Source organism: Vicugna pacos, chromosome 35 (genome assembly GCF_048564905.1).
Source record: "Vicugna pacos chromosome 35, VicPac4, whole genome shotgun sequence".
NCBI classification, from domain to species: Eukaryota; Metazoa; Chordata; class Mammalia; order Artiodactyla; family Camelidae; genus Vicugna; species Vicugna pacos.
Genome location: NC_133021.1, coordinates 27,977,666 through 28,002,060, shown reverse-complemented (window position 1 = coordinate 28,002,060; position 24,395 = coordinate 27,977,666). Strand labels below are relative to the sequence as shown.

Genomic DNA, 24,395 nt, shown 5'->3' with positions numbered 1-24,395 from the left:
TATAAAGATCAGTAACACAGAATCTACTCCTTTAAAGAGCTCAGTCCAGACCAGAACACACACACACACACAGCCATGTAAGAAACTAGAAAGCCCTCCGAGATACATTGCTTTAAAAAAGTGCAAAAAGCAAGGTCCAAGTGTGTATCATATGCTAACTCTTGTGTAAGAAAGATGGGAAAAAACTGAGTGTGCTGCTTGGTTCTGCATCGAGAAATACCGCAAGGATCCAGCAGAAACAAACGCAAGCGTCCCTGTAGCAGTGCCGAGCGGCGGGGGGAGAGCGGACCTTCTGTGTGTATTTTCACACTGATTTGATTTTTGAGCTACGTGAATGTATCATCAATTAAAAGTTTTAAGACTCTGCGAGTTCTGGACCGGTGTCCGCCGGGGGCTGGGGCGGCTCACGAGGAGCCCGGGGCGGCGCTGGAGCAGCTGTGCGTCCTCGCTGCGGCCGTGGTCACACGGCTGGACGCGTCTGTCAAAACTCACAGACGCTACAAATGGTGAACTTTACGAAAACTGTATCTCAAAAAATCTGACCAAAAAAATTCAGCAGTTTTAAACGACTGAAAATATGAAAGAAATCAAAGCCCTAAAACCAAGATACTATGAAAAAAGGAATAGGCAGAATTGAAAAAGTCACCAAACAAAATCTGCAGAAATGAAAAAATCTAGCTGCTATGATTTAAAACACAGTAAAAAGGTTAAAAGAATCAAATGAGACGTGGCTGGAAGAGAACCAGTGAACTGGAGCACAGCTGAGGAACCGCACAGCACAGCACCGAGAGGAACAGGGGGGAAAGGAGGCGAGGAGACGCGCCAGCACACCTCTCATCAGATCCCAGAGGCCGGAGGACAGAGAAGGAAGACACAGTGTTTGAAAAAGTACCTGAGATTCTCCATAACTGACAAAAGAAATGAATTCTTAGACTTTGAAAGTATGGCAAAAAGACAAAAGAGAAAAATGGAAAGGAAAGGAAAGTCGACCACAATGGGACAGTGTGTTCCAGGTGCTGAGGCAACAGAACTGGTCAACTGACAATTCAGTACTCAGCTAAGATCGTCATTCACGCCCAAAACTGAAACAAAACCTTCCCCAGCCAACAGCAGAGGGACTTAACTACTCAAGGACGTGCTGTCAGAAAGAAACTGGATCCAAAAAGCAGTGAGAAGCAAAAAGCACTGGTGAGCAAAGAAACTGAACAGTGACAGCAATGCGTAATTTGCGGGATAAATCCAAAGCTGAACGAAAATTCAGAAATCACATGAGACCAAAATGGGTGCCAGGAACTAGTGTTCCAAGGTCCTTGCATTATGAGGGTGACAGGAGGTGAAATTAACTTTAGAGCTTATTAATTACCCATATTAAGATTTAATGATAAACTACCAAAATAACAGAAATAAAAAGCCAAACTTCAAAATAATTGGGGGAGAGGGTGGAAAGAATAAAGAAAAAACAGTAATATAAATAAAAGGATTAAAAAAAAGCATAGGAAAGCAAAGCAAATCAAAACAGTCAAGAAAATACGCTGGAAAACATTCAAATATCAAATATGATCAATACAAACTACACTTGCCCGTTAAAACCAGGAACTGTCACTGAATGAAAAAACAAAACCCAGCAACACACTACTTTACAAGACACAAATGCACACCTAAAACCTAACGGCTAAAAATAAAAAGACTGAAAAAAGATACATTCTAAGACCAAAAGAAAACTAGCAACAGTATTAATCAGACAAAACACACTTTAATGCAAAAAGCACCAGTGTGTTACTAGGGACAGAGAGGGTCACTGCCTAAGGATGAGAATTCACTGGGAAAACAAAACCATCACGAACTAGCATTTGTTGAAGAACATAACCCCAAAGTATGTAACACAAAAAAAGACAGAACTAGAAAGCAGGAGGTTTCAATATACCCTGTTCGGTAACTGATAAATTAAGTAGACAAAATTAGGAAAGATGTAGATTTTTTTTCATGCTTTTTAAAGTTAAAAAAAAAAGTTTTTACATGGAAAAGTTGAAATATAAACAAAAGCAGACAAAATAGTACAAGGAGCCCATGTGCCTTCCATCAGTTTCCACAGTTCTCTTGTCGAATCTGTGGCTGGTTTTGTTTCATCTATAGCCCACCTGTTCCCCCAAATCTGCACTGCTTTGAAGGGATCCTCAGACATCACTTCATTCATAACACACAGAAGATTTTAACATTATTAATATGCTTAATCCAACAAAACACCTACAAAATACTTTAACATTAGAAACTGTACTTTCATTTTTCAATCACACACAGGAGAGTTATGAAAAAGTGACCAAGTTGCAAATCCATTCTCAACAATATCCAAGACTCAAGGGCAGACATATTCATCCCCAAAAGCAATGAAATTAGTAACAAAACAGTAACTATCACCAAAAAGAATCCATAAGGGGACCCGAATGAATCATTTTTCAAGTATCTAAGGTCGTTATTCTAAATTCCAGTTATGTGTTATCATTGCTCAAGGAGCTTCTTAAAATACACATTCCAAGGCCTCACCCCAGCCCTGATGGCTGGGTGGCCACGGCTCTGACATACGTGGGGTTAGAACCTATCCATACTGAGGCACCTTGCCCGGGCGCCAGCAGAAAGCAGACACATCGACGTGCTGCCAAGCCCAAACACACTCCAGTTACACTTCATGTCAGAGACCACCATAAAAGAAGAGTTAGTTCTGTCGCAAGAATGGTTGTAAAATTATGTGTCTGAGACCATGCACTGAGTGAATACAAGTGAGCCTGACGTCACGGCTCGTATCTCTTCTCAGAAGCTGTCAGGATGTTTGTACTGGCAGGTTTCCCACTTTGAAAGCACATGGCTGCTTTCAGTTCTGTAAGATCCCAGCAGTAATTACTTATGGACACGTCTAACTTCACTTAAGACATCTACATAACTCTTTCACCAAACTACACATTTCCATTGACTGGCCGGCCCTCCCGAACATCACAGCAGACCTACCTGGGCGTGTGCCAGGGAAACAGTGAGAGACCCGGGCAAGCTACAAATCTGCAAATGCCATTAAATATAACTGCATTAAGACAGAACTGCTTCAAGCTGAGGGCTCCATGGGCGTGTGCACGTGGAGGCAGGGCTGGGGTCTGGGCTGATCCCTTGGCTCCCACAGCAGGTCTAGGTGTGTGACGATGTGCGGATCCTGGTACCTGACTTCGGCGGATCTGCACCACCAGATCCGTGTTGGTGGCTTTGTGAGCACAGCACCTGAGGGACATCTGGCCTAACTGCCTGCATTCCCACAGCTGAGGCGGGGCGAGGGCAGCGCCAACCACAGTGCACTCTGGGAGCCCGCACAACAGGTGACAGGTGACACCATGGTGTGCACTGCCCGGGGGACAGCTCCTGAGGAGAAAGACTTAGCAGCTCCTTTCCCAGCAGAAGTGCTCTAGTCCTGCCCACCTCACACCGCAGCTCAGAAACCGATCTGAGGACTTCTCCTCCAGCAACTGGGGATTAGACCTGGCCCCCAACTGGGCTGTGACAACCAGAGAGCAAAGAGGAGGCCCTCCTCAACACCCAGTGCAGGCTCTGGTCACCACGGCACCAGTCACACCCCTTGTCAAGGGGGTCACAGCCAGCACACGTGGAGGAAAGACATGGCAGCCACTCACACTAAAAACAGCCCTCGCACAAAAGTATTAGATGCATGCAGGCTACCCGGGGACACTCTCACAGGAAAACAGCCCTCAAGACTGCAGCACACAACTGTTTCTCCTAAATTCAGAGTCAGAGAAATATAAGTAAAATGAAGAAGCAGATGCCTAACTAAAGCAAGAGAAATCCCTCAAAAAAACAATGAAACAGGCCTCTCCAGTCTACCAGATCCCAAGTTCGGAAAGGAGGTAATAAAAATACTGAAGGAGCTAAAAAGGCTCTCAACAGAAACGCAGATCACTGTGACAAGGAACTAGAAACTATAAAGAGGAGCCAATGAAAATCAGAAAACTCAATTGCTGAGATGAAAGCTGAGCTAAAGGCAATAAACAGCAAACTAAATAATGCAGAAGAACGAGTAAGTGATCTGGAAGACGGAATAATGGAAATCACCTGATCAGAACAGCAGACAGAAAGACAAATAAAAAAAATGAAAGCAACATATGAGACCTAGGGGATAATACCAAGCGAACCAATCTACACATAACAGGGGTCCCAGAAGGAGAAGGAAGATAAAAGGGAATGGAAAATGTATTTGAAGAAATTATGAGTGAAAAATATAATTGCTTTAGGTTTAGTATCTGTAACATGGGAACAAATGACACATACTTCACAGGGTTGTGTGGACTACAGGAGGTCCTGAATTAAGTAAGAATAAAGTTCTTCTGAGCTGCACACTCAGGGTGAAGGGCTAGGTCTACTCCCTCACTGACTGATTTGTTCCTGCTTTTGACCAGGCCAGTTCCCTGGCAGGTGGAAGTCTCCAAGGTAAGCTCCTTGAAGGTCGAGACATCATCTTGTTAGAAGCACAGCATCTAACCTATCACAGGCTCTCGATAAATGGTGGGCGCGTGAGTGACCGGACGTGGCCGGTGTCTGGCTGTCAGAGGCAGAGGCTGGAATGGAGCCCTGAGCTCCCACAGCTCAGGTCGCAGCCATTCCACCACAACGGCTCCCCATCCCTTCTCTAGGTTTGTTTCCACTAAGTTGGAATTCTGCCAGGTAACATCCCTCTTCTTTATCACAGCTCAATTTATAGCTCCCTTTCTAACTTAAGAGATGCCATCCCCCTTCAAGACAGAGAGGTGAAAACAGAGTAACTGATGTCTTCAGCTCCACAGAGGAGAGTAAACAGTTAAGTTATTTCAGGACGTGATCATACAGGCCATATCCTTGTGTCCAAAAAAATGATTCAAAGCTATCACAAGCAACACAACAGTGAGGTGACATGGGTGTGGAGAAGGAATGAGAACACTGTGGGTAACGTTTAGGAAACATATGGGTCACGTACTTGGAAAACACACCTGCTGTCCTCTGCACAGCTAAGTCAGTGAGCACCATCATAGGACCCTCAGTGACCCAAATTTCTCTTGCATGTCTTCATAGTGAAATCTTTGCTGCAAGATTTATTAGGTCAGGTTTTTGTTTTCTGTTTCATTACAGAAGTTTCCATCACTTTAGAATTACAGAATAAACATAGATCACTCAAATCCTCATCTTCAGTCTAAAGGTACAAGTGACTCAATTACCTTTCAGGTGATTGAAAATAACCATCTAAACATCAAGTGACAAACTCCTGGCCACACTGAAGAGTGTGAACTGAACTATTTTAAGCAGGCGCAGACCCCAGGAAAAGGAGGGCAGAGGGTGGCGTTTAGCCGTCTGTTACATCAATAATCCCTGAACTTGTGACTCGTAATGATGGAAGACACCGTGTCTCCCAGTGTTAAGGATATTTTAAGGGGAGATTCTTGTCCACTGTGTACGTCAAATACCTTAGTTGATCTGAGGAAATATTTTTTGAGCAGTGAGCCCTTCACATATAGAATGCCTATGTGTTTAAAGCATATCAAATATTATTTTTTACTTACCCTACTGTCTCTATATATATCGAATACAACTGCAAAGGAGAAAAAGACTCAAAGTTAACAGTGAACTACTATTTCCATGAACTGAGTCTCCTTTTGAAAATTAAAATACATTTTATTATCAGCTACTCACACAGAAGACTAGATTGTTGACCTTGAGGACTTCATGCTTCTACATCTCAAAACTTCAAACTATAAAGAGGCATCCTGCAATGTTTCATTTCCATAATTTTGCTTTTCTTTCCTCATCCTCAGCCATCATCCCTTATATTTAAAAATTCAAACCAGACACCGACATTGCCTCAACCGGTTCACCATTACAGACAGGTTACCCACACTAGTGAAAGGTGCATCAGGAACTTGCTATTTGATGGGGAATTAAATGAGCCAAACCTGTAGTAGGAAAGCATAAAATCTAGCTGTGCTTATGGCATGATTAATCTTTTTTAAAAGTCAAATCTGTCATAGACCCCAGGCTTGGCAAGTAGAAAAGTGTAAACCACAGAAGATATAATTTGACGATGCATGAAAACTTTCTCATACACAATAAACCTTCAGTTCTTATTAACAACTCACAAATATTTGCTTCGTAACTAGTGCTATCTGGTCATTCAAATAAAAAACCTAGAAAGGTAGGTAAGTCAACCAGCTGATTTTAGTCCTAATAACAGAAGCATCTGGTTCTCTGTAGAGACTCTCTGAGATGGATAATAAAATACCTCGAAAGACAGGAGAGAGAACTGTCTCAGTACTAAAAAGGGACTCTGGTTTAAAAAGGTAAAATCAACATGCCAATCCATCAAGCAATACCGTAATACAGCAAAATGCTTAAAATAGTTTTTCAAATCCAATTTTAAAATATACACCACTGTGAAATAAGGTTCAGTAACATGCATTTCACTGGGTCAGTAAAAAATACTCACAGTCTTCATCTAAGAATTTATACTGTATGTGTTTCTTGAAAAAGTCTTGTATGCATCTGCAAATCTCTTCCTTTTGTTTGGAAATATGATCATAGTATTGTGTGTAGTCTCTCTGAGAAATACCTAACAAGAAAATATTTTATATTCTGTTAATATATAATATTCTTTTCCGAAACATCAAAATGTGATTTGAACCTCTTTTTGAAAGAACCATTAAAGTAGACCAGAAGACCAATCAGATGAGGCCTGCATTATACATTACTCAGCATTTTATACAGATAACAAAACTTACCAGTTATAAAGGTTCATATGGACCGGTGAACCCTGAAGTTCCATCTTGCCATGCATTCTTACTTTAGAAATGGCAGTTACTTTTATTTAGTAAAAGGGAAAGAATTCAAAGTCATAAAAATGTTTATTGGGTAAAATATGAAAGAAATTTTAAACCTGCACACAGTCAGTTCATTTTTTCCAGTGAACTCTCTAAAAGTTGGCATTCTTTTCCATTTTCTTTGAGAAAATGTGAAATATCTATCACTGTATGTCTTTCATGTTCCTAGTGCATTGCACGGACGCAGCCTGTTTTTCCTGTTCATACGTGCTGTCCCGCCTTCACAAGCCTGATGTTTCAGGCCGTGGAAAAGTAAACATTCCTTTCTTCAGAGTGACTTGCTGATATTCCAAATACACAGAAGGGAGTACTGTAAAAACTCCTTCAGTTTGCTCCACATCTAGGAAAAAGTTCTCTACTCTGAAAGGAGGACTTCCATCCAATTTCTTAATCATATGTAGGACTCCATTCTTTTTTGAGGGGTTAGTTTGTTTAGAGGGGGGAAGTAATTAGGTTTATTTATTTTTAATGGAGCTGTTGGGGACTAAATCCAGGACCTCGTGCATGCTAAGCACATGCTCTACCACTGAGCTACACTGCCCCCGCCATGACTCCCTTCTTTAGTTGCACTTACATTGCAGTTTTTCATTCAGGAATATCTAGTAACATGATAAATTCGAATACCCCAAGTTTATTTTAGGTAAGTTAATACATGTCAATATCACATTAAATAAACAAACAGTGTTGATATGATTCTGTTCAAATCACACTTTCTTGGTTGATGATCAGTTTTACCTCAAGGAAAATGTGCTTAGACAAAGTAAGAGCAAGTTATTTTCAATGTTTAACTTGGGTGTATCATAGCAGACAAAATAATAACCTGAGAGGAAAGAAAATGGGCGGCTTTTAAAGTAATGCACATACTTGTTCACGTATTTTCTCTGGGTAGAAATAAAGTTCAAAAACTGGGCTTTTTATGATGCTTAAAATAAGCAGTGTGTTGCTAGTAATACTTAGGAAAGCCCCAAAGAGAAGGTAGGTGGTATTATACACATCCTAAACTGGGGATGGTGAAGACCATCACCTATGCCTCTGGAATCCAGACAGACATGATTTCCTATAGGAAGGGAATGTGGCCTCATGATCATCGTCAACAGAGCATTCCAGACAGTCCGTGCCAACTGCTGACAGGCAGCATCTGAGATAAAAACTGACTGTTACCCTGTCTTAATTACTAAGTAATTTATTTCCATCAAAAGCTTTACTTTTTTTAACGATTACTTACAAAGGTTAAAAAAAAAAAACTCACCAATAAGCTTATTTTCCTTGACAAAACATCTGAACTCAGCCCCAGGAATTAATTCGCACCATTTTCGAAGGACAAGCTGCAGACAAAGGGAAAAAAAGTAATCCAACTACGTAATTAGAGGACATTCACTAGTCTAGTAGACAATTTGATGTCAAGACTGTGGCTTAACTGCTGTTATCAAATGGTTTTTTCAAAAAAAGGCATAATGAAACATTCCTGACATGAGATGCAGGGAATCGAGTTACAATCTACTAGCCTAACAGAATAGGGGAAACTGTGTTAAAACTCTTGATGACAAAGTGCCTTTTTGTCACTTATTTATCATTTGGGGAATTCTAACATAATGCAACTCAAAGAATGACGAAGGTAAATCTTATCATTGTTGGGATGCAAGCTGCCCTGTAATTCATACGTTCCTTACTCCTTTATGAATATCAGAAAATAAAATAACTTCAAAGTTATCTACCTTAAGCATCATTCTGTACTATTTACTCTGATAAAATTATTATGGCTTATCACAAAGACTCACCATAACTCTTCTATGATTTTCCCATTATTTTAAGGTAAAACAATTGTACCAATGGCCCAAGTCATAAATGGGTCTTATTACTGTGATTGATTATTTAATTTGTGCAAATTCTCATATTGCTGCAATTTATAAACAGTATGGATGACAGATGTATGTTTCGGAGTTTGTTTTTAAATGTTCTTTGGAAAAAAACTAGTCCTGTCCTTCTGAAGTATTCACTAATCACTGGCTAGTGCCCCCAGCCTCTCTCATCCTGGCACACAGCTCTCTGCCCCTCAAGACCTAGGAGATGGTGAATTGCTCTCGGCCCCATTCCTGGAATCCCCCAATGGGCCCAGGCCCTTCCTACTGTGCCTCCCACAGTTTCTCGTACATGACACTTGAGAGAAAGCCCATATATCCCTGTTGTTCTATGATAATTTGACACAAGTCTCTCTTCTGGGTCTTTTTAACTTTGTGTTCCCAGAACAAGTATGGAACACCTAGCAGGTGCTGAGGAAATGTCTGTCAAATGAAAAATGAAATGGCAAATCTCTAAGCAGTCACTAAAAATCATGATATAAAAAATATCTAATGAACTGTGAAAATGCTCATACTATGCCAGAGGTGGAGGAAAAAAAGTGGCATACAAAGCATCATGAAGAGTGTGTATACACACACACACACACACACAAACACGCACAAACATCTCAAGGGAAGTTGAAGGCCAAAATGCTAATTAATACGGGTGGTAGATTCCTCATACTTTCTTGTATTGTTAAGTTTTTGATAGGAAGTTGCTTTTCTTTAAAAAAAAAAAACCAAACTATTGTTAAAGTATGTCTTAGAAATTTAAAATGCACTGATTTCAATTTTCATCATTATGAAGTATTAGTCAAGTTTTACGTGTGCTGTATTTTTGAAAAGAACCTAATTATTAAATGAAGAACCCCACACTAAAAGATTACCCTGTTGTTATCTATTAAAACCTGAAACCCACAAATATATTTTTTACGGCTACAGTCATCTTTATTAAAACAGCAAAGAAACATGCAATTGTTGCAAACTGACATTAAGGTTTTGGAAAATCTGTGTAATCTTTATTGAAACATTTTGGATACACTGTGGTTGAAAAAAATACAAAAAGTAAAAAGTTTTTCGTGATCCTTTTGTTTTCTTCAGTATGTAATCTGTAAAGTGAGTGAACAATATAAAAAAAAATAAAAAGGTCCACTGGACCTAAATGGTAAAATGGTGATGACTACTTTTCCTTGTAAACCAGGTTAAAAAAGCTTAAACAGGTTAAGATGGACAGTTAGTATAAAGGTGTTTCTTTTATTACAAAATAAAATATTCTATAGTATGTTCATACTGCATATATACTGGGGGTGTGTGTATGTGTATATATATATATACACACATACATATATTTATATATATATATTTATATATATATAAAACATATATTTTATGTATATATTTCATAAATTAAAAAATCCAATGGCTCTAAGTTCCTAGAGAATTTAGTCCAAAAAACTGGATTCATTTCACTTAAGAATAAACAGCAATTCTCCAAACATCTTCATTTAGGATTATCAACTTCATCAAGATTTTTAAAAAAAGGTTCTTACCTCATATTCTATACAGGGATCTGGAGAATCATCAGTACAATGAATAAATCTTTGAGGCAAAAAAAAAAAAAGCAATTGAATCTTGTTTTTATAGCATCAGTTTATGAACACACACTGCTTATATTTAAAAGGAGAGTAAGGTTTAATTAAAAGAATCCAGTAACAGAAAACTAATTCAAATTCACTGAATTAAGCACTAGTCAGGGTCAGGAGTTAGCCTAGGCACCCTGAAATGTTATTTCATTGGTCCTCAAAACAACCATGTGAGCTACTAGAATCTCCAGTTTTCTGTCCATTTAAAAAAAGCTAAGACCCAGAAAAGACCACACACAGTCCCCAAGACAAGCCAGACTGTCTAACCGCAGTCCTCTCTGTGCCCTGCTTCCCGGCTGGACCGGGATCTGGTTCTCGGCCAGCATCAACTCTGCCATCTACAGCCATACAGTTAACCTAATCCTTCCCCCATGTGCCATTTAAGAAATAATTCATAGAATCATTCATTCCTCCGTTAAGTATATTACTTCTCCCTTAAAATAAACCGTCAGCTTCACGAAGAGTTTTTCATATCCTTTATTAAATCCCCACCTTGTCGGGGGCTGGCCAGGCCTTGAGTGCTCAAATGACTAAGAGTCGCTTGTCCTTCAGGAGGCTGGTCTGGTGAGGAAAGACTAACGAGCAGACAAAGAATTTCAAAACACTGCAAATGAAAATAAAAACACTCTGGCGGCACGAAGGGAGAAGTGATTACTCTGCTATGTGCGGGGAAGGGGAGCTGGGAGTCAGGAAAGCCTCATGCGACAGGGAGGAGGGGCTGCAGAGAATTACCGGAGACCGTATCGAGGGATGTGGGACGCGAGGGGAGAATTCACCAAAAGATGAGGTTGGAGGGTTGGAGAGAAATTCTGGACAAGTAGCACCAGATCATGAAGGGTCTCGCTGGCCCACTCAGGGAGTTGTACTTTATTACACAGACAGTGGGGGGGACAGGGTTAAAAGTTTCTAAATATCTGAGGGACATCAGAGCACACAGGCTTGAGGACTATCACAGCGGTGATGGTGCTGGGCGCCTGGGGACGGAGGGGGCAAGTTGGGAGACAGAGACCAGTCAGAAGGCTTGTTGCAACAGTTCTCGGGAGAGACAAGGGCCCCACTGATGCAATGGCCATGAGAGGGAGAGGGAAAGAAGCCCTACATAAAGATATTTAGGAGACAAAGTCTGTGTTATGTGGTGACTGACTCAAAGTGCAGGGTGAGGAAGAAAGAGGCTGGACGACTGGGGTGGCTGGCCTTGAGGACAAGCTGGATGGTGATGCGAAGGCCATTTACTTGGACAGAAGGGAAAGCAGGTGCTGGGGGAGGGATAGGGAGGAAAAGGGGAAATGACTACATCTGGGTGTCCAGAGTGGGACACATCCTGGGAGAACCACAGACAGATGTCTAGTAAACAACTGGAATAAGGAAACTCAGAAGACAGGGTGGAGTTGCAGATAACCATCTGGAAATAATCATCAGGCGGTTGTAAGAATCAACGTCAAGGAAGTAGACAGAAGCAATCACCTCATGCAGGTGACAGAATTCTGGGGAAAAGTAACAACTGAAGAATAAGCAAAACAGGCAGTCAAGGGACATTTTTATGAAGAAGATACACTAGCAAACCAAAAAGTAGTTTTAAAGATGTCTTCGGCAATTTGCAAGTGAAATTGAGCTCGAAAAGCTTTTAAATTTCCCTGCATATCTAATTAAGTTGGAATTCTCTGCAATCATTTATGGTTTATGCTACAAACAATAACAAACAAATAATGTGGCTGGGTAAGAACGTCCAAAAATAAGAACTTTCATTGCCATTAACAGTTGAGAATCAAGGAATACAATCTGAATGACAAAGAAAGGAACACACAGGCTGCTTTGTTGAAAGGAGCAGGTTTTCACTGTATTAGCGAACAGGCACCAGAGGAAGCATTTACATTTGCTACCTCATTTAATCCTTGCAACAGTCCTGGGAGAAAGTGCTACTATTATTGTCCACGTTCATCACACGAGAAGTCAATGAAGTGGTGGCAGGGCACTAAACTACACGTGGAACTGCTTCCCTCAGGGGCGGAGCTTCTAGAGCTGCTGTGAAAGCTCTCAGATTTCACTTAAGAAAACCTAAAAACCCACAAACACTGGATGGACCCTGAGAAACACATATGACCTTGATCATCTCTTTCAATAGTTCTACATAATAAATTTTTCTTTATTTTAGAAGATTCCCTCACCTTTCCCCCCCTAGTTTAATAGCCTAAATATTTAAATTGGTAAACAATTACATTGTAAAAATTACATATATACTAAAAATTCACCTAATCCTTATAACATTTTTCTTCAACTCTTTTTAAAATTCTCCATGAAAAGATGAAAAATGTGTCAAAAATCAATACATTGTTTTGCGCAATAAAAAATTACGTGGTAAGAGAAATTTTTCACAGGAGAGAACGTTCACAATATAGTACGTTTTTAAACAATAAAAACAGTCACAAAACTACATTCAGTACAATCTCCTCTTTTAAAGCATGCATGACACAGTGATCATTTTTAGAACGTTGACAACAGTTCTTCCCTAGCAGTGACTGTTCATTTCTTCTGCTGCTTGTCTGTAGATTTCTAACATTATACTTATCACCTCAAATACACATTGCTTTTATTCTGATGTTTAATTTTGAAGAATTAGACAATACATAAAAGTACAAAGTGTACATGTACTGCTCTTATAAGAAGCAGGCAATTCAAGTTTACTTTAAAAGTTAATATTTCACATTTTGCAATATATACAAAAAAATCATTAACTTGTACACCTGAAACTAATATAATCTTTGGACAATTACACCTCAATTTTTTTCAAAGTTAATATTTTAGCTTCCAACTAACCACCAGCTTTTTATCATAAAACTGAATTGCCTATCTTTCCTTAATTTAAATGTATCTAAAATATTCAAGAGAGATGGGGAAAGAAAAATGACAAAGGAACTCAAATAAACAAATTAACACGGCACTATCTTAATGGTTAATGTAACAGGACTACTACCATTTTAATCCTTGAAATGTGATTTTAACCATGTGGGTGCCATATTTTTTATAAATCTGATTATAGAGGCTAGCTCTTAATACTATATATTATTCTATAAACAGGTAGATTAAGGCTCTATATCTACCTACTTTAAAAATTCTACAGGAAAACCAAAAGGAACATTTCCAATACAGGTCTTCATTATCTAAATTTTTTAATGCTTCTCCATTTCTACAAATATTGATTTCAACCCTTGGTTAATCTTCATTTGCTACTTTAAAATAGGTATACCTTATAAAACACACTTGCATTTTACCATCCTGTAACGTTATTTTTTTAAGTGGTGACTGGTTTAACATTTAATGTTATTTAAAAACCTTGACTAGTTTCAAAAGGTTGATGTGAGAACATATGTGTTATGTGCGATTACTGCACAAGGCTTTTTCTTATTAAGATGATTAACCAGATGGCCAAGTCTCATCCCTGAAAGGAGACGAAAGTGCAGAGCCATCTAATTAAGACTGAATGCGAAGGTCAACAGTAACATTTTCAGAAGCTCAGCTGAAATACTGCAAAGAATTGCCTATGAATATTTAAATTCCATTTATATTCTGGAGGAAGTTGGTTTAAAAAGCATAAGTGAGTTAAGATAATTAGTATTAACACTTAAATTTTTACAATCCTTATATAAATTAAGTTCCAAAATTCCAGGTTACACTAAAAAAAGAAAAAGAAATAAATCCTTAAATCAAGGCTACTTACTACCTTGATAATACCAGTAGAAACAATACTCACAGAAAATGAAAGTATCCTAACAGGAACAATAAAATAGCTTCAGTCATATCAAACATAAAAATGTTTGTACTATTCCCTTAACTGACTGAACCAAGAACACGGATGATCCAAAAATTTACATCTGCAATGGAGGAAAAAACCTGATTATCTCATTTCCAAAAATAACACTTTCCCAACCGCCAAAAGAAAGAGGTACCTCAGAGAGGTAACAGCAAGTCACTGATCAAGGAAAGCAATTTACAGAGAAGGAATACTGAGTCGTTAAATCTACTTTAGCTTTTGTTTCTATAAGCACATAACTAAAAAGCCATGGTAAGAACTAGTACAGATTATCAAATTCCAACTCAGCATATAATACAAAATTATAACATGTATTATAAATTTATTTATGAGCAAAAGCAAGAAATACATCATAATACCTAATACCTCCCCTGTGTTAACTCAACAAATACTTTACCCAGAAGGAAATCTACTTCAGGATGACACCTGCACCCCAATGTTCATAGCAGCACTATTTACAATAGCCAAAACATGGAAACAACCTAAATGTCCATCAATAGGTGACTAGATAAAGAAGATGTGGTGTATTTATACAATGGAATACTACTCAGCCATAAAAACCGACAACGTAATGCCATTTGCAGCAACATGGATGCTCCTAGAGAATGTCATTCTAAGTGAAGTAAGCCAGAAAGAGGAAAAAAAATACCATATGAGATCGCTCATATGTGGAATCTAAAAAACAAAAACAAACAAACAAAAACAAAGCATAAATACAGGACAGAAATAGACTCATGGACAGAGAATACAGACTTGTGGTTACCGGGGGGGGGGGGGGGTAGAGGGTGGGAAGGGATAGACTGGGATTTCAAAATTGTAGAATAGAGAAACAAGATTACACTGTATAGCACAGGGAAATATACACAAAATGTTATGATAAATCAGAGAAAAAAATGTGACAATGAGTGTGCGTATGTCCATGAATGACTGAAAAATTGTGCTGAACACTGGAATTTGACGCAACACTGTAAAATGATTATGAATCAATAAAAAATGTAAAAAAAAAATACCTTAAATAACACATGGAAATTTGTCTGAATGATGAACTAATATGAAATCATTTGAGATCACTTTGGAAGGTGGGCAACTGTTAAGACAATTCCTTGTTATAACTCAGAATTAGTCTACGTCCTAGATTCATAAGCATCCCAAGTAAAGGAGAAACAATGTAGACATCTGCTCCATATCCTCCCCCACTGCCGACGACCCAGTGCCTCCCTGCAGAGGCCGAACTAGATGAAACAAAATTTCTGTTGAGAAATCTGCTGACACCTCTACTGCTGTTTCTACGTAATTTGCCTTTTCTCTCTCTCCGTCTCTGGTGTTCTGCAGTTACACTACGGTATGTTTCCTATTGCAACACTGGTGTTTCTTTGAAATTTTCAACAAGGTACCCTGAGAAAGCAGTATTAAATCAAAGTCATTGGTTTACAGTCTAGGTAGAAAGGAGGCTCCTATGTTTCATGATAAACTCCTAATTCTTGGCAAGTAATTTCAGCTCCTCTAGCTATTAAAACGTCAAAATAAACGTGTTATTAAGTAATTAACATTACATAATCTACAATATGCATTACAAAATAAAAGAATTTTCAGAGACAATAATGGTAAAGATTTTATTTTGAAAAAAGGAAAAACAAAAAAACAAAAAACAAAGGTCTACTTGGATGAAAGCTACCACGAAATTATGCCAGTATGTTTTTAATACATTTTACAATTACCCAGTTAACAGGAATTTTGGAGAGCAATGTTCTGGATCAGAAGTTTTGAAAAGAAAAAGAAAGAAAGGAAGAGAAAAAAGCCAAAAACTGTAAGAACTGTGCTTAGCTGGCACTGATGACAGGAATGCCACCTTTTGGCACATTCATGATGCCCTGACCATGGCTTAAGATTGACGTAGTTTTTTCTGTGAGCTTTGTAACTGTGATCAACACACAGTTTTTATCATGATGTTCCAACTGTTTCACAAGTTGAAAGAAAACAAATGCAGCTCGTTCAATGATAAGGATGCACATGTGTGGAACTAGGGCAACTTGCACAATCAGAAAAAATATGGAAGTAGTCTAGAGAAGATAAGATAAGTGTGTCCTATGCTTTGTTACTAGGAAAGGAGGAAAATGATAGGAAAGGACATGTGTATAGGATGAGCTGCACTGCAACTAAGAAATGTACTGAACAAAAAAGAGCACCATGGAGGTGGGAACAAGGGACCCCTCTAGCGGAAAAGACTTCACATGAAGAGGAGTCCTATGTGTTATGGATAAGGTGTGAGGTTCTGGGATGGGAGGAACAGATTTACAATGACACCTACTCAGACAGTGAGAGTTCTCTAATCTGGATCAGAAAATGTGGCAGGAATGGAGGAAGGAGACATCACAGCATTCGTGTACTCTGAGAATGGTAATTCAGTGAGCTGACTAGACAGCTTAGGTGTTGCGTGAATCCACTGAGATCGCAATGTGATCATTTTCCTTTGTAAAGAGAAAACAGCACAGTGAAGCTCTGTAAAGCGGCAGTACACAGAAGCAGGACTGCTTCAAAGGGGCACGCCGCCCAGGTGTCTACTGGGGCTAATCTTCATGGACAAGCTTTCCTAAAAAGTCAGAAGGTTACGACATTATATCTCATGGTAAACAATTCTTAAGTATATAGGAAAAAAAATTTAAGTCATGGGCAGAAATATAAAAGAAAAACAAAGCACCAGGGGGAAATTAAGCTTCAAAGTTCTGATGCTAAAGATTTTATTGCTCAGCAGGATCCAAAATAAGAGTTCACGTACACAGATTCTCACCAGTGGTGAAGAAAAGGTAAAAAAATGATACTGAATTAAGGGTGATTGGGTGTGTTCGTTCGAATTTTCGTAGAATTCTTCAAAAAGAGCTAAAATATGCTATCTAAAAGAACAATCTAATACAATTTTCTTGGATTTTGTTTTTGCAGGGGGAGGTGTTTAGATTGATTTATTTATTTGTTATTTTTAAATGGAGGTGCTGGGGATTGAATGCAGGACCTTGTACACGCTAAGCACATGCTCTACCACTGAGCTCCCTCCCCCCAAAAACATTATGAATCAACTACACTTCAATTAAAAAATAAAGTAAAATAAGTAAGCAAAATAAAACTGTAACCATCTGAAACAGACGACCTGTCATCTAAATAGACAGATCTTAAAAACTACAAAGGTAAAGATTCTATTAGGTTCAACTTACGTACAAAATTTTACTCCTGAAATCATTTGCTGCTGAATTTTAGGATTAATAATGAGTTTTGTGATAATCTTACGTAAGTATGTATAAAAATTATGTTGATCACAGCTGAGCCCAAATCACTAAGATAAGTGAACTCTCCTGACCTTTAGTCAAATCAAACTACCTTAGTCATGCGCCTCTCAGAGACACAATTAATGGATTAATTTTTTCACTCACTCAGCCCTTTCTTCCAAATGCCAGTTGAATACCAGATTTTTTCAGGCCTTGGCCTACAGATTTGACACCCAATCAATAAAATAATTAATGAAAGCAGCCTTGTGACTTGGCGAGTCTAGTCACATAGAATGTTTATGTGGACAATCCACTCGGCAGGTGTAATGCAGACAGATTATGCTGACTCTCATATTTCGATCTCCATTTTTTAAAGCTTCTTATGCACAATAACCATGTGACGAAGAGGAAAAATAAGAGTACTCAGTATTCCATGTCAACTTACAGTCCTGGCTGTCTACTTGCCAGCTATTCCCAACCCCCAGCCATGCGAACAGAACTGGGGCTGTTCAGATGCGGACGCCCGGGCGCCCGCAATCCTAGGGATGCACGTGTACACCTAAGGACACATTCCTCAAGGACTGTGGGCCCACACCTGCAGCACCAGGACCACCTGGGAACATGTTAGAAATTACATTCTTGGGCTCCACTCCCAGCCTAGTGAATCAGAAACTCTGGGCGTGGGGACCAGCAATCCGTGTATTGCCAAATTCTCCAGATGATTCTGATGCAAGCTGAAGTCTGAGGGCCAGAGGTCTACACCAATCATGGCATTTCTGTTCCCTCTGCCAACTACTGGATGAGGCTGAGTAACCGTCTGTGTGACCATAAGCCTATCAGGAAGTCTCCTGGGAAGATTCCAGAATGCTCTACTTGCTCATATCCAGAGAAGAATGAGGGAATGCACCCACTCCTCCTGCTTGTGATTCACATATCATCTCCACATGATACCCACACCTGCAGCAGCCATCATGTAACCATCAGGTGATGACCCCAAACACTCAGCCTAAGCCAAGGATGACGCAGGGAGAGGCTGAGGGCGCCTGCTCCCTGGTGACCTTGATGAGTAGCTCAGTTCACCCTAGAAATACTCCATCTCCAGACTCCTTGTTCAATAATGTATTTTTAAAACCCCTGTGTGTGATTTTTAGACGTCTTTTTAGGTGGTCTTCTACCTGTAATCCTGTTCACCTGTAATCCCAACAAAAACAGCTTTGTTTTTTCTCCCCCCAAATAGGAAAATATCACAGAATTTTCATATTACATAATTTTCCACATATAATTACATACTGTAATATTCTCTTTTTTACTACACTCTATAATGTTTTACTTTGAAGCATTTATAAAAGAAGGAATTTATGAAGTGAAAATACAGAGATCGTTTAGAACAGCATTATTGAAATTATATTCTGGCTTTGGTTCCATTACTAGTTTATGGGAGCAAATTACTGAACAGATTTAGGCCTCATTTTCTAACTGACAGAAGAGTTAGATTAGATCACTGATGGAATTCTATCCAACTTAAAGAATTAAACTCTTAATTTAATCTTTAAGGGGTTGGGAAAGGCCTCTGTGACGAAAGTTCATCTTTCAGTAAAGGAACGATCGATAGGGATTTTCATTTAGTGGCAAGATTTACAGTTATGCAACTCACTGACGCCTGACAGAACTTTCCAGAAAAGGGTGACCGTGGGAACTGCCCGTCTGAGAGGCTGAAAGCTCAGGGCTCGGGGTCTGTCCTGCCAACCCCCAACCACGTACACAAGGAGAAGGGCGGCGCTCTGGGGATAAATGCTCCTATTCCAAGGCCTCAAAATTCACCTGCTGACTGAACTTCTTACCGGTGCAAAAGTGAAAAATGACAAAAGGCAAAACAATGGCTGACTGGTGTTTCTACCCTTCACTGGAACCGTGGCTAAATTCACATAAGACAAAGAGGGAGAGGCCGGCCAAGAGGAGCCTGCAGGTCGCTAGACTGCAAAGATGATATTAAAAACCATCAGCCACAGAGAACTAGGAGGGATTTATCATTTTCGGACAGGAAATAATGTCCTCATACACCGCAACTAATATTAAAAGTGTATAAAAATGGTATTCAGTGAATTAATAGGTACAGAGTATTTTTAATATAATATATTCTGCAGTTTCTTTACAAAAGCATTTGATGTCCAAAAGTTCCTATGATGGCAAAAAAAAGAAAAGCGAGAGCCACGACTTCCTCTACTCAGAGGGCATCTCCCAGAATGAAAACGCTTCTGTGTTCTTACTAAAGCAAACACCTAACAACACCGGTGCCAGCACAGTCTTAAAAGGCAGATACCTAAATGTCAGAACGACAGCAAGCTTTTTCTGTAAATGGAACAGAAAAACCAATACAGGTAAAAATCCTTTGCTAATAAACCTGGAGGACAGTCACACTCATTTATTATTACTTAACTTCAGTTTCTTTAATTAATATAGTACTAAAACCATAGACCCAAGCTGCAGAACCAGATGCATAAGAGGTGATAACGCAGCTGACTTACAGAGAATGCAGTTTTTTTATGCCGGGCTCCTCTTCAGGAAAGGATCCCAGGCTGAAAGGGCATGACTGCGCAGGGCAAACTGACCTGGCAGCTGGGGGGATGCAGAGAGTGTACACAGGATTTCCAGCCCTGTGTACCTGCTTAGTTAGTTTCTAGACATTCTGATATGCTTTATTTTAAAAGTCAGTTTAGTGGTTAGTTTAACTGAGATTTCGGGTTTGAAATGGGGTAGGACAAGAAATCTAGAAGAACAACTGCTGTTTGGTGACGGAACAAATGAAGCATAAAGAGATGGCCTACAGCTCAGCAGTGTGGACGGCCGTCTGCCCACGGGGAGGATGAGCCCTGGGTAACCGGCAAGGGGAGGGGAACGTGCAGTCTGCCCTCGAGGAGGATGAGCCCTGGAGTAACCGGCAAGGGGAGGGGAACGAGCCGTCTGCCCTTGGGGAGGATGAGACCTGGGGTAGCCGGCAAGGGCAGGGGAACAGCAAGTCCAGGTCTAGGAATTTATCCAAGAGGAAAAATCAGGAAGGTGCACAAAGATTTAAGCTCAAGGATATTCACTGCACGACTGCCGTGAGAAGAGAGGACTGGCGACCCAAATGGTGCTACAGCTCTCCAGGAGAAAAGTCTTCAGGAAGTTTAAAACAATGATGCCTTTAAAGTATTTCATGACACGTAAAGATGTTTGCTATATACTGAGAAGTGCAAAAGCAGGCCGCTAAGCAGTATGAACGACGCGATCTCATTTTTGTTTTAAAAAAACTGAAATAGTTAAGACATAGGTCTATGTACTATACCTACGCATAGACAGAATCCTGCAAGTATGTAAAACCAATTGTGGTGAGCTAATGAATGCGTTTACATTTCCTGTTTTTGTTTGGCTATAGTCCCTAATTTAATTTTTCTATGATAAGCATATATTGGGGGTTTGTTTTGTTTTATGAGGGGGAGGTAACAGGTTTGTTTGTTTGTTTATATGGTGGTGCTGGGACTGAACCCAGGACCTCGTGCTTGGTAGGTGTGCACTCCACCACTTGAGCTATATCCTCCCCCGTGGTTTTATAATAAGAAAAAAATTACCCATATATTTAATGGGCAGATATATAGAAAGCCCTTGATATTTACATATATCCATTCATTGAACAGTATTTGCTGCCAAAGGATAAGAAAGGTTTGCTTTAATAGGTTATTTGAGAAAATGAAACAGCCTTGCTGTGGGGAACTGTTTATAACGGTACTAGAATTAACGGAATTTCACCTGTAGAAAAACGCTCACAAGCACTGAAACTGCTGATGTAAGAGAACACGAGACATACTTACGGTTGGGTGAAGTCACGGGTGATGAAATCAGAACTCTTGAACAGTAGAAAGATGTCGCTGAGGGTTTTACACTTCAGGGAACTGTTCATTGCTATCCAGTACGCATCCTGAATCATAAAGCACGTGCTGCTCAGTTTATATTCCAAGTTAGTTGCCATGAATGGCGTTCAGGCCTATATACAGACTCAATAATGCATGTCATTTCAAGGGTTTAAAGGAAAAAGTCAGGTAAGAAATTGTAGCTGTACTGTCAAATGTCAAATTACACTTCCACACAGGGATTAGCATCTCTATTGCATGCTGGACACTCAGTTTTGAACTGAGGTGTTACGGTCCTCAAATGAAAGGTGCCCAAGCACTTCCCTATGTCTTCCTTACAGATGAGAAAGAAGGGGATAGAGAGGTATCAGAAATGCTGATACTTCAGTGATATGACCCAGGTATAAAGAGATAGCCTGACTAGCTCCCCTCTAAGAAAATAGAGAAGCTTTCCTTTCTTCCTGTTTCTGGGAGAGACAGCTGGAACACTGAAGTCTGGTGACTGAAGCAGGTAAGACCCATGTCTATTGACTCTGGGAGAGAGGAGGTGACATATTCTGAACCATTGCAATTTAAAACGGTGAACATCTCATACACAGGAATCAAATGGGTAAGGACAGCAGACACAGGAGGCACAAATCTCAGTGAAACATGCCTAAAAAATGACAGAATAAGTCATTTAAAAAGTATACTGCTCCCACAGATAGAGCAGACACAGGACAGTAATATAATTTTGAGAAAACTAATGACTGCAAAAAAAATGTCCGATTATCCATGCTCTATGAAAGAAAGCACTGGCGCACAGCCGGCACTTAAGAAATACATAAATGAACAAAAGAATCACTTAAAACCACAAATAATCTCCCCATCTTAACTGGAAAGCCTCAGGCCAGATCAGTTGTAAAGAACGATGCTCATAATCTAAAAATGAGCTTCAATAACTTCTTTAAAATCTCTCCCAATGAAAAAGATGATGGACTTCTGGTTAGAGGTGGTGTATTGAACACACAGATTTAACGCCACTGAAACGACAGTGTATGCACAGAAAACCAGGCAACTGAATCAACGACAATCACTAACTCGAGGGAATACAAAATGTTGAAGAAAACGTAAGCAATGTATGGTATGTGTCCGATGTGTGCGTGGTGTTTGCATAAATGTAACAGGAGAAACATGGAACACGGATCTAATCAATGTGTGCTGTTCCTGTGAGGTCAGTGGAACAGAAAGTCAGAGGGATAGAAGATGAAAGAGAGCTGAACGTTTCTGCTTGAAATTGGGAAGTCAGTAATAAATACGTGAGACAGAAGAAGTAAGAAGTAGAAGAAAAAAACAGAGAATGTACTGAACTATTTGAAAGCAGCTGCTTCTGAGCAGTGGGAAATGAGGAAGCAAAGCAGGTGTCAGGGCCTGCTGATTTTATTAGCAAGCTTCCGGATCTTTCGAAAACTTAAACTATGTATATGTGTCACTAATTTTAATAAGTCAAAATAAAAATCAGATTAAGCAGTTTATCACTCATTTTAGAATAAGAAAAGAGAAACATGTGACATGATTTGTGAAACTGCAAATAAGTCTTGGTTCCTCAAATGAGCTTTGCTGACATAAAACTGTTTTCTACTGGTGTAGGAAAAATAATGGAATTTTTTCCCAGGCCTCCACTTAAAAAAAAAAAAATCTTTTCAATGCAATGTTGAAACAATAAAACACAATTTAAGAAAATGTCAGCTGATTTGTCAAACTGCTCTATTTCTAGATCCTGTGACATTTTAATTTTTATTACTTTTCAATAGAGAAAAATGTCTCCATCAAACTGAACAGCTGAAGTTTTGAAAAGAGCAGAGAAAGGCTTTCCTCAGATTTCTAGTGTGATCAGTAACACAAGAGGTTGAAACTGTCTTCTGGCAAAATATACAGTATTTCACAGACCCAGGAAAGTGCACTGCAAAATGAAGGAAATAAAGTAACAGGGGGAGAGTGAAAATCAACTCCACAGTATTTTCCCTAGAATTAGGAATATAATTGGACCCTCCGTGGGGATATAAAATGAAATGGAAGAGCAGAGCAAAGAATATTCAAACAGTGAGAGATTTACTGAAATGTTCCTACCCTTGGGGCACTCCAGTTAAGCTTAGGAAATACACTGCCCCCCAGGGAATTGATAGCTTCTTGGACTTTGGTGGTGAACTCAGGAAATTCTGGTGCCTACAGAGAGAAAGAAGAAATCATTTAGGCAAGTCAGTATCATTCACAATAAATATAGAAAACAGATCAAAATCTCAAGGTCCAACTCTTCAGGGTGTTAAAAGGTAATTGAGAATACAAATTACCATCAGAACTTCTGAACTCAGCTAAATAAACACAACGATCAAATAACATGAGAAACGGAAATGAATAACAAGTGCTCAAATGACGCTTTCCAAAGCAATCAAGACCCACAAAGCCGAAGAGGGATGTGGGGATATCAGGAAGGAAGGGTGCTCTTAACATCTACATGAAACCAGCATTTATTAAGTGAAAAGAGAGGAGCGGAGTATCACCTGTACATATCCTCCGATTGTTAGAAGTAATACCTCATATTTAAAGGGCCAGAAGCCTTTCTGTTTGCAGGAAAAGATTCCTGGACCCATCCCCCAAGGGCTTCATGAGAGTGAGAAATAAATTATGTGGTTAACTGTTTTTAAACATGGCTATTTCCAGACAAGTTTTAATATAAACAGAACTCAAAAAGCAGGACCTTGGTGAAGTTAAAAATGTTCTTTCCTTTTTGGTCGATTTTAAAATGCATTATTTTATAATGGTAAGTACCCAAAAACCCACAGGGTCGTTTCCACCAGGAGGTAAATAGAAACACAGTAGTGAAGGTAAACCTAATTACTATTATGCTCTCCCTTGGGCCTTATGTCACCAGCAAAGGAGCCCATGGACATAAAGTAGAGAAAAGAGGAATAAGGCACAGGGACCTGCAGGAGGGACAAGAATACAAAAACACTAACCCTGATTCTCTGCAGCCACTTTATCCCTTTTTATTTATTTATTTACTTACTTACTTACTTATTGGTAGGAGAG

The 24,395-nt window shown here is 39.4% G+C and overlaps 1 protein-coding gene across 1 annotated transcript in view; it reads right to left on the bottom strand.

Annotated features, from left to right (window-relative positions):
* Positions 1 to 24,395, bottom strand: part of CDC123 (cell division cycle 123) — a 43,209-nt gene that overhangs the window by 4,670 nt on the left and 14,144 nt on the right. Inside the window, exons 5-10 of the mRNA XM_006208852.4 lie at positions 23,436 to 23,531; positions 21,288 to 21,394; positions 10,282 to 10,330; positions 8,143 to 8,218; positions 6,503 to 6,625; positions 5,583 to 5,611 (exon numbers count right to left, since the gene is read on the bottom strand). Coding sequence (XP_006208914.1) covers positions 5,583 to 5,611; positions 6,503 to 6,625; positions 8,143 to 8,218; positions 10,282 to 10,330; positions 21,288 to 21,394; positions 23,436 to 23,531 — 480 coding nt within the window. The remainder of the gene's footprint in view (positions 1 to 5,582; positions 5,612 to 6,502; positions 6,626 to 8,142; positions 8,219 to 10,281; positions 10,331 to 21,287; positions 21,395 to 23,435; positions 23,532 to 24,395) is intronic.